General features: G+C 39.6%; 1 protein-coding gene across 1 annotated transcript in view; it reads left to right on the top strand.

Annotated features, from left to right (window-relative positions):
• The window catches only part of GPHN (gephyrin), a 400,537-nt gene that overhangs the window by 181,036 nt on the left and 207,644 nt on the right, over positions 1 to 11,857 (top strand). The window contains exons 6-7 of the mRNA XM_025201357.1: positions 5,827 to 5,893; positions 10,645 to 10,917. Coding sequence (XP_025057142.1) covers positions 5,827 to 5,893; positions 10,645 to 10,917 — 340 coding nt within the window. The remainder of the gene's footprint in view (positions 1 to 5,826; positions 5,894 to 10,644; positions 10,918 to 11,857) is intronic.

The following is an 11,857-nucleotide window of genomic DNA, read 5'->3' as shown; positions in this document are numbered from 1 at the left end:
CCCTCAGGACCCCAGGTAAGGCTGCTGGGGCCAGCACAGTTGCTGGTTACCCACCTGGGGTAACCTGTTGCGTGCGAGAGCACCTATGGCAAAGGCATTCCCTGGGGACAAGTAGTAGCAGCACCAGGTGTGCTACTGCCACTCGTCCCTGGGGAAACGCATTCTCACTCATCTGGATGCGCTCAGTGGTGCCAATTCTCACAATTTTATCATGACTCTTGCAGTTCTTTATTTTTTTACTTAAAAGGCCTATTCCTTGAAAAATAGGATAATATTAGAATGTGAGCTTTCATTAAAAAAATAAGGGTCAGATTCTATTCCACCCATTGGGTGCCTAAGTGGTCTTAGGTGCCTAAGTACAATTCTGTTCTACACTGTTCAGGTCCTGGAAATCTATTAGTGCATTTGTGTAACCCACCATCACCTTACACTTAGGATTGAATCACAAAAAAGCAGAAAAGACCAAACCACCTTTTGTTTTAACAGGTTTTTTTATAGATACAAACAGGATGGAATAGGATTTCACTTAGGCACCTAATAGGTGGAATGTAATCTTAGCCTAAGTGTCTCACCTTCCTGTTTGCAGAGGAAAAGATTCTTCATGAATAATTTGGTCCCCTTTATTTTGGGCTTTTGTCAGATGTTTTATCCCATATTTGGGCCTCACCAAATTGATCTGTATGGATTACTATTTAGAAGCCCTCATAAAATCCACTATGGTAGCTTGCAGCACCAGATACATTTTCTGTAGATGTAAGCTCTTCATCTTTGTATTTCTTATAGCAGTGGTTCTCAACCTTTTTAGACTTGAAGAATACCTCGTTTGGCTCAAGGCGCCCCTCCATAACTTGTGTGAATTGATCAGCACCTGTGGCTGTGCATTGTTTGTCCCTGCCACTTTAAGAACATCAGGCAGGCTGTGCAGTAGCCGGCAGGTGAGTTCAGGCCAAGTTAGGTGGTCACCTGACCACAGATGGCCTCCCAATTGAAGGAGGGCTGGGCAGGGTGTGTATAAGCCCAGAACCTGGAAGCAGGGCCAGCAGTTACATCTGCGGAGCTGGAGGAGAAACATTCCTCAGCCTGAAGACTGAAGCTCCTGGAACATCTGGAGATTAGGGTAGGAACTATGGAGATGGACGAGGTTCCTCTTGGTCCTGGGTAAGACCTGAAACTGCACCCTGCTGGGGTTGGATGGTGCACTGGGATTGCCTGTCACAAGGCAGCCCACAGGAAATGCCACACATGTGCCTTCCCAGTGAAAGGTAAGGACGGGGTGCCGTAAAGTCTCATCCCCCCACTGCCTTGTAGGTCACCCCGTAGTAGGGAAAAGTTTGAGACCAAGGTCCACTAAGAGGGACCTGAGGCCCAAGGGGCAAAAGGCCCCAAGTGTGAGTGCGTGGCCCAGTAAGAGGGCAGAGTGAATGTGTGCCCAGTAATGGGGTGGAGTGAGTGTGTGACCCAGAGACAGGTCAGAGTGCGGTCCAGTGAGGGACTGGGGGAGTGGTCCACTGAGGGGCCAAGGTCCACCTAGAGGGACCTGAGGCCTGCGTAGGCCAGAGGCCAACTGCGGCCCAGTGAGGGGCCAGGGGAGCAAGTAGTAGTGGATTTGGATGCTATCTGCAAGGCATGGGACATGGTGTAGGGATGGTTCAGAGCCATGTATTTGGTCCAGAATACCAGGGCCACAAATGGGAAGCCTCCCACATTTTGTACATCAGTTCATTTTTACATCAAAGGTGTGGCAGATGAATGCAGGGCAAACTGCCCTAAACTGGGGGCAGGGGGGCATCTATCTCTTAGGGTGGGGGGGGGGGGCCCCCCCCCCCCCCCCCCGCTACAGCACCCCGTTTCAAAACATAATTTATTACAGTGCTTATCTTCTTGCACAGGGGCTGGGCAGTGGGGACAGGGCAGTGGCTAGGCAGGGAGGAGCCTGAACACCTGTGCTTATATTCTCTCATCTGTTTATCTTGTCACACCTAGTGGCACCCTTCAAAAGGTCTCATGGACCTGTGGATGTTCTTTCCTAACACAAAGGACAGAGATTGTGTGGGAGGCAAATTCAGGAAAATGTTGTTGTCAAGTCCAGCCTTAAGTAAAATGTAGTAGTTGCTGATGTATACATCCGCTTTCTTTATATTATTCCCCCAGCGTATACGTGTTATTGATGTCAGACAAATATTCAGGCTCTACACGGCATGAGATTTTATATAGCTATATACACTAGCAGTAATCTGATGGAATCCCCTAATTTGCATATATTGCTCATGTATAAACATTTGCAAGCCACATTTAAAAGCACATCTTTTCTAGAGTAATGTAAACCACAGATTTCTTTACAAACAAAATTACATAAACTTCTGTTAACATGACACAAAATATATACAAGTTTATATTAAGACCTCAATTGACAGGCTGTATACTTTGGACCTTCTGTGAAATAATTAAATTTTGGTTTGCACATTTTTTTAAGTTATTCTGCCTAATAAACTAGACCTAAGAAGTATAAACTAACAGCTCGCATGAAAGGGTAAGTGTCATTTTTACATGGTGCCATTTTCTGTGGCAGACTGTGGAAGGGAAGAACAAGAAGAAGGAAAGATCAGCACTTTCTTATGCTTAAACATGCAATTCACATTATCTAATAGACAAATTGCCACTTGAATCTCTGCAAGATATCTTTAAGCCCTAAGCTCTTACTGTGTTTCTTTGAAAAGAATTTCAAAACTGTGTAATATTGCACTTGAAATATGCAAATATGGGAAGCAGAGCAGACTGGGAGACAGGACACAATTGAGCTCACAGTCAAAAACAAGATTTGTTCCCTATGTGGGTCAACTTAATTGTGGTGTAAAAGGCTCATTTTGAGGCTTTGAAAAGCCACTGCAGACATTTTGGCAACTATCACTAGAATACTTCTGACTTTGCCAGAAAATGTGATATAGCTTCTAATGACATTAAGTATAATGAATGATTTATGTAGGAAGGAATCCAGGGAAATTCCTTTCCCCACAAACAAGTTATGTTCCTTGGTATTAAATGTTGAATAGCATATAAGCAAAACAAAAAAAAATGGGTTCTCTTTCCTGCTCTCTTTTTCTTTGTTTGGCATTTCCATTTGCTAAATGATGTTATACATTATTTTTTCTCAGACTACGACCCTACATTTTCATGTGTCTTGTTTTTATTTATGTTTTTCATCCCAAGTTTTTTTTACCAGTTATTTGTCCAGCTCTGTGGATTAAACTGAGAGGTTCTCTTATGACATCCAGAGAGCTTCTAAAGGTTGTTCTTTTTTTCCTTTTTAATTAATTCACCCTTTTTTTTGCTAAAAAGAAGATTGTGCAAATACTTTAGCTACCATTAGTTTGGGGAACAAGTATAGTGTAAAAGGTAAATTTCATGGCTCTTTTTGGACAGACTCTGACAATTCAAAAGTAGCCGAGTACTGCAGAAAAAAAGTGCTTCTACTTTTTTCTTTATTCTTTTTTTTTTTCTTAACAAGAATTGAGTTTGGCCATTTATTTCCCCTTTTTGTTTTTGCTTATTTTAGACTCCTTCAAGAATTTTACTAGCATGAATTTCTGTAGAAAGTAAATTTTGCACTCACACAATATAGTACTCATGGAGCGCATTCCCACTTCTGGGGGCTGTACTTGCAGTGGCAAAAATAGCAGTGGCCACTACTTTTTGCCGCAGTGCACACCCCTGCACTTGCACTTGGGTGTAAGGCAAATTGCCCCGGTTTGGGCAAACTGCCCTTTCGCCACTCCTCCCAGCTCAAGGAGCCATGGCACAACTCAAGGAGTGGAGACTCTCTGAGTGGCAGCCAAAATGTCTCCCTGGAGGACCAAGCCTCCGTGTCTACCAGAGCACGCTCATGTCGCATGCGCCAGGCCACTTTTTTGTGCTGGGTTTTTTTTGTTTTGTTGTTGTTTTTTGCGGGGGTTTTGCTACCAGGATTTCCTGGTAGCAAAATTTGCCCCCAAATTTGAAAATTTGCAGGGCAGGGCATAGTTTAATGTTCTGGGTGCCTGGTTTGTGGCACTGCAAATAGTATTGCAGCACCACAAACCGCACATGCCTGCACATCTGGATATGACCATGGGGTGTATTTCACTTAATCTTTTGCCAGTTTTTCTACCAAGTTATTCAACTGGAAAATCAAAACAAGACTATATGACTTGTACAACTAATCAGAACCAAATGGTATAATTCAAGTTTCTTATTTTATATATCAAGCAGTTAAGGAAGGAAAATTTGTAACTGATTCTTTCTCGTAATCATGAAACATTTTCCATTTCTTCATAGATATTTCACAAACAGGAAAAAAAGTGTAATACATTTTCCTTACAATGTATTTGTTCACTAGGAAATAATCAGAAGCTATGGCGACTGGAAAAATTCTGTAGAACCTCTTGAGCAACCGCTCCTCATTGAAACGGGCTCAGGAGGAAAAAAATTATAGCCATCCACATTGTTAGGGCTCCCAGTAGCACAAGTACCCAGGAAACAAACTGTACTATAAATATGCAATATTACAGTATCTAAATTGCCGTTCTGGTTTGTATCATTCAGGTTGACTGCAGGAAAAGGGCAAGGACTTTCTGTGCAACCTGATCTGTCCTTTCTTGGTTTTGATAAAATAGCGTTTGGCTGAGTTTTGGAGAAAAAATATCTCCTGCAAACTCTTTTTGATTCCATAGGTTGTGGACTCTTGTATAACCAAGGGGTTTGGATTGGGTTACAATTGGCAAGGGTCAATATCTTTCTTCTGGTGGCAAAGCAAAACCTGCCTTTTGATATGTTTACAGTCACCACTCATAGCTTGTGGGTAGAAATGCTGTATTTGGAATACGGTGTTGTAAATATGGACACAAAGGTAAGTTCATTTCAGCCAATAAACAATAGACTGCTTTGTCTTTTTCCAAGTTACTTAAAATGCCTTTTCCTTCCCCTCTCCATCTGTAAAAAGGAGATAGCAGTACTTGCTGGCTTCATGGAGTGCTGTATGGAACAATTGATTAAAATGTGGAACTCTTAAAATGTATAGTCTTACATGAGTGCATAATAATAGTATTATTATTCATTTTGATCTTACATGCTGATGTTACAGACTCTAATTTCAAATTCTCTGATGTAAATCATAACTTCATCTTAGCCCTTTCATTGCTTGATGTGCTGCTTTGGGGTGCAGAACAGGATCTCTGGAAGAATGGGATTTGTAAAGAAGTTTCCCTTTAGTTTTGAAATGTACATACTACAACTCCATCCGAGTGGCTCTATCAAGAGCCCTTGTGATTACATTTCTATATAGGAAAATTATTTTATCCTTTCTGCTTTTCATATGCTATAATTCAAATATATATATACGATAGAACAAGTATGACTGAGTGACTTTTTATTATCTGTTGTTTTACTTATTGGCCAAAGTATTTTTGGTGCCATCAAGCCAGAACCAAACCAAGAATTTGAGCAAATGGAAAATAAATCAGATCCTCACTTTATTGTAAATAAAGAGTGAAGTTAATGAAGTTACACAGTATGATGCTAAATGAAGATCTAGCCCAGTTGATGTCTTTTTTATATTTGATTATATGTTGAAATCTTATTTTTCACCTTGCCTTATGCTGCCTCAGCTTCTCCTGAGAAAATCCTACCTTTTCTCCTAGTTCAGCCTTTTTTTCCATATGTGGTTCCCAAGCATTTTCAGAGATTGCAAACTAAACTGGCACATGGAGATAGCTGGTCAGGATTACCCTTTAGTGCTATGTTTTCCCGTGAAGGAAAATACTTGTATTTCAAACTCTTTCTGTTTCCTTTCAGGCCTGTGTGTGGAATCAGAGGAAAAACTCTCATAATTAACCTACCAGGTAGCAAGAAAGGGTCACAGGTAAGAAGTATTCATATTGAGTCTGTCTTTACATTTGATCCTATTGGATTCAAAATACTTTTCTTGAATATGACAGAAGCTTAGCTACCACAACCACTTTTACAAAAATGCCTAGAGCTGTGTAAAGCCCGTATAGCCAGAAGTGGAATCATTCGCAATGTTACTTACAGTTAGAAGACTCTGAAGACTCTCCAAAAGAGTCTGGAACAACCTAATAGTGTGGCAATGGTCTGAAGAATTCATAGATTTCTTACTACTACCTTTGCTAAGGAAAAAAAGAAAAGAAAATCATTTTTAAACAGTTAGAAAAATAAGTATATTTCAAATATTTTTCTTTCATTTATGGATGTTTTAATATTTGCAATTGAAAACTCATAACTGAAATTTACATTTTTATGCTTTGTGTTGTTTATTTTTTTTACATTTTGCTAATTCTGATGTCAACCTCATTTATGTTATATTTTAGAGTTTCCATCACTGCAGAGGAAAGTTCACATAAGAATAAGATTTTTTCTCCAGATATACTATGAATTAAAAAAGAATGAACACGTTTTGATTATGAACAACCCTGAAAAAGTTCTCAGGGTCTATGTAGCAATCCCAAGGAGCCACATTATTTCAATATGTTATTTGTCTCTCTTTTTATCTGCTAGAGATTGATGTCCTCTGAATCAAATTATGGAGGAGGAAGAGTGGCATTTGTCTCTGGTCATTTTTATTAATTACATTCAGCAGTGTCTACAATATGCTAGGTAATTTCCAAGCTGAGAAAAAGCATGATTTCTGCCCTGGGGCACTCACAATCTAAAGAAAGGCAAATAAACAGCAGGTGCGGAAAAGGGATACAATACAAATAGAGACAGTATAACAAGCATATTTCATATATGCAAATAATATGAGATCACTCTATTGGAAAGGAAAAAAAATACTGCTAAGTTTCACTGTATAGCAGTAATTTTTGTAACCTGATGAGTTGTCTACCATGAAGGTAAGCTTTTCACTCATCAGGTAGTACAGCATAATAGATCCCACAGCTCTGAGATTTCAGCAAATATTATTACAATGCATGATGGAGAGAGATACTCCCTGGCAGCAGAGACCTCATGAACCCAAAAAGATGAGTTGGTAAATGAGGATTTCCTCTCTTTCATGTTCTATATTACTTCCTTTCCAGTTTCAGTAATAAAACCATAAATGAAGCTATATATTTTCTTCAGTTTTATTATATAAATAAATGAAATGGAACTAATATAACCTGTTGATGATGCATTAAATATCACTGGAAAGCAGAGCTGGACAAGATATAAGACTAGTTTCTGTAAAAATGGGGAGGCTTAAAGCCAGTTATAGTCTGAAAAGTTGAATATATGAACTTTCTTCCTTCTGTATATGTTTCCTTTATGTTTTAGAAGAAACAATTGTCATCTTCACTTTTTGTACAAAGGAGAATCTGCTGTCATAGCCCTGTAGCACCAGTGGAACTCTGAATCTACCTTAAATTAACTTGGAATTTACTCAATAAATAATGACAAAGCACCAATAATGTGCTAACTCAGGTCACAAATATAAAAATATTTATATTTTACCACTGTACCACAAAGGTTCAAATTTAAGTGTCACCATCAACAGAATCACTAATGAAATAACAACTGCAGAATCTTTATAACTAGGAGGAAGCAAAAATAGCAAGCTGCAAAATTAGGTTGAGACAGTTTGGGAAACTAGGCACCTGAATTGAACTTAGGCAGGATTTAAGAAATACATTGTATAAAGCAATCCAGAATATCTCTGCTCTAGCACCCAAGCAAGCTTATTAGGTACCTGAAGTCATTTAGCAGCTATGTTTTAGAATGATTCCTGCATGTCTAAACTGTTCCTGTCTAAGTTCGGTCACAAACCAGGTATGAGACAGAACAACAATTCACCTCTGCCTAAGTTCTTGGAGGTTACTGATTCACTAGTCATGCTCTGAGCATGCCTCACAGCAGCAGCATGGGATTCCGTATAATATACAGCAAGCAAGGCCAGTCTCATTCAATAACACTGTCAAAGGAGGAGGTAGCCAAGTGGTTAGAGTCTCATGACTTTTGCATTATCACGTGTGTTCTCCAGAGAACAGTGGTGTAATTAGAGCAAGGGGAAAGGGACAACCACTGTAGGCACCGACTTGGTGGAGAGGCATAAAAAAGCAACCGTTATCAATAGCCGGACAACTATGTTACAACTGGAAGTCACCACCATCCCTGTACCTGGGTCACCCACCCCATCACTATGCTACTGCCAGAGAACTTTCTCACAGTGTGCCACAGAATCAGCCTTTGTGGGAGACTTCCTCCTCTCTTTGGATGCCCCATTCTTTTCTTTAACATGGCTTCAACAAAATTTGGAGGAGGAGATCCTTGTCTGGTCTAAATTTTGATAGGCCCATAGCAATTATTGGTCCTATGACAAATTATATGGAAAGAAATTCTGCCACAGTGTTCTAGCATTTGCCAAAATACTATAAATAATGCAAATATTATAATACCTGTTTAACAGTAGTCAAGCCATACTGGCTTACTGGTGGGATGTTTATTTTCCTAATGTGTTAATTATTTATGAATTTCCTCACAAGTTCATTGCATTTCATGATGGGTTAGCTCTTGCTTTCCTTTTCCACTGTTCATTTCCCATTTGGTTGTTGAGATTTAAAGTTTAGCCAAGTGAAGATAATTGTGTGCTTGGATATGTCTAACAGGAGATTTACAAACCACATACACATATACATCCACTCTTCAGAGGACACACAGTCCTAGTGAGTTTTAATTTTATTCAGATATTCCTATGTACATGGGTCGTATGTGAACACATCCTGTGAAAACACAGCACACTTACAACTGATGTTATACATAAAAGAAGTACAGTGACTCCTGTCAACAGGGGCCCCTAATCCCTGTTACCACAGTAAGCAGTGTTATGCGACTGCAGAGTGTAGCACGTGTGAGCGGCAAAGTTCAAGGGCAGCAAAGCCCAGTCTGCAGACTGCAGGCAGCAGAACATCAGACTGCTCAATAATAGATGATTAGAAGCACCTGGGCCCTGTTGAAAAGAGGAGAGTCAGTAGGTATATAGGCCTGGCTCCAGGGCTAGAGAGAGTTACACTAGCCCACATCCTTGGTGGAGAAGCAGCTGTACAGGAAAGCCTGTTTCATGCACAGATAACTGGTTTATGTTTCTGTTTTGCAGGAGTTATGGGAGTTGCTACAGGGGAGCAGAGAGGGCACAGTGGCTGATTTGGGGAGGCACTGTGCGTTTGATTAGTTAGCATGAGATCCAAGAGGGAGACGCTAACATGCTAGCCCTGACTAAGGACTGTTGGCAGAGTCCAGAGCCAGAAGGCCCTGTAAAAGGACTGTTGGTGGAGGCTAGAGCTATAAGGACCCAGGAAGGATAGGTCGGGTAGAGATTGCAGGCCCTAAGAGGAACTGGTAGGGAGGTGCAGACTGTAGGCCCCAAGAGGGAGAGAGAGAGGAGCCTGAGCACAGGGGCAAGAGACACAGCCCAGAGTGTTAAAAATGAGGGTGCTAGAGAGAGAGAGAACAAGCCCCAGAGGAGAATAGCCATTTGGGGGTGCTAGGGGAAGAACAAGCCCCAGAAAGAGACAAAAAGAGTGAGTTGGCTGAGGCCAATTGTAGGGAGAGACTCCCTGTTCAGGGGACCGAGTCCAAAGATCAGGCCAGAGCAAAGGGTTGATGATGAACAGGTCAGAGTGTGGCACTTCAAGGCTCAATCCAGTATTCTAAGGAAAGTTTCCCAATCTTAAATTTGTTTCCAACAAGTTGTCACAGTTGAGGATAGGGCAACAACCTGGGAACCCAGTGTGAGATGATACTACTTATGATAAATAATGCAAATAATATAATTGCAGCAGGTGATATGGCCATTCTCAGAGGCAAGAGTCTGTTACACAGTGTCTCTGCAGTTTTTCATTTTTTCCAGCCATAAAATGGAAATGTCCTATAGTCTATTACAAGAAAACAAGATGAAAGAATTAGAAGACAAATTTTATATGGATGCTGTAAAATTACTCCGAATTGTGAGAAATTATGATGATATCAGCAAGTCTGTCACTCTAAAAGTCCACAGAAAAAAGCCAATGAGTAAAAAATAGTATATCTTACTATAGAGACATCCTTATTAAGAAACCCTTCATGATGTGAATCAATCTCTAGATATAAAAGGAACAAAGAAGTGAAGATTTGAGGCTAATATCACAAAAGCTCATTTGGATAGGGCTGGCTATAAATCAAATAAATAAATAAATGAAAGGGTAGCATTAAAGTTTGTTAAGTTTTACATTTCTGTTGGAGTGTGGTGTTTTTCATATGTTTTGTAAGGTTTGTTGAATGATTATGCATTCTATAACTCTTAGATTCGCTGCTTTGTTATGTATTTAATGGGACTGGTGATTTCCTGTATGGTAATGTTTGTGGTCTTGGTTAAAATTTAGCAGTTCTAAATGTTGTACAACAGAGAGGTTTTTGTGTATAAATAATATACTGCATGTACCCCAATTTACCTTGGGATTAAATTCTGGCTTACTTCTCTTAACAAGCAGTTAGGCTTTGTTGAGGTTTTTTGTTTGTTTGTTTGTTTTCTGATCAGATGGGAAAACGAATTCAAATCAATTAACCCTTATGACAGAGCTGACAAATCCCTATTTTCTTTGGCAGGTAAATTTTCAGTATAATTTCTCCTCTTCTTGTACATAGGAATGCTTTCAGTTTATACTGCCAGCCCTACCTCACGCCATTGACCTTTTGCGGGATGCCATTGTAAAAGTTAAGGAGGTACATGACGAACTTGAAGACTTACCTTCGCCACCACCGCCTCTTTCTCCTCCTCCAACCACCAGCCCTCACAAGCAGACAGAAGACAAAGGTGTACAATGTGAGGAAGAGGAGGAAGAGAAGAAGGATAGTGGAGTTGCCTCAACAGAGGACAGTTCTTCTTCACACATAACTGCTGCAGCCATTGCAGCAAAGGTGAGTCTTGGCTATTTGCATGACAGGCACTTAGGTTTCTATCTCAGGTACTTTCCACCAACACCGATTGCATTTTAGGACTATGTTTTTGGCTTTGATTTTTATATACTGGTGGATGTTGCACTGTCTAGAAATTAACATTAGCCAGCTTTAGAGAAATATGTGAGCCCTGCTTTGAAATTAAGCACAGACCTTGTAAGGCACTATGCACATACCATCTGTTATTAGAATGCTGTTATGCTTTTAACAATACCATTTTCTGATGTAACTCCATTTTTTTTTATCAAAACATCTGCCATGCCCAAACATATTAGCTGTAGTAGGTGGTATTTTAAGGAATTATGTTATTAGCATTTTCTGATATGACAATGTCCCATTAGAAAGGATAATACTAATTTCCAGAAATGGTGACAGAAAAATATAGCAGGTGGCTAGTGGACAATAAAACACCCAGGTTACTTGTATTTCCCTGTGCGTAGCTTCATTCTGGGAACAGAGAACTAGAGGTATGGCATTTTCCTACCATAAATAAATAAGTCATCGCTATTTAGACTTCATTGCTTTAGCCAGTTCGATTAGGCAGATGCATGTGATCCAAACTAGAATATAAACTTGGACGTATACAAGAAAAAATCACAATATTTATACAAATATCACTTGGAAAAGTTTGATTTCATCATGTAAAAATCTATTGACAAAATATTTCTGTATAACTTTGTCCAAAAGAATGATGATGTTTTAATCGGAGTACCCTGTTTTAGTACCCTTTTTATTTTGTAGGTTCAGTTTTGAACTATAAGATACATACTTTCCTAGATGTTTGGGAAAGGTTATCCAAGTTAATTCAGCTTATATTTGAATAGTCTATACTTTTTCAATTATCATTGACCAGTGTTTGTATATTAGTAATTAATTTTAAGTATATCAAAATCATGTTATG

This window comes from Alligator sinensis, unplaced genomic scaffold (assembly GCF_000455745.1).
Source record: "Alligator sinensis unplaced genomic scaffold, ASM45574v1 scaffold768_5, whole genome shotgun sequence".
Lineage (NCBI taxonomy): Eukaryota > Metazoa > Chordata > Crocodylia > Alligatoridae > Alligator > Alligator sinensis.
The sequence above is the reverse complement of the archived record's forward strand: the minus strand, read 5'-3'. Positions and strand labels throughout refer to the sequence as shown.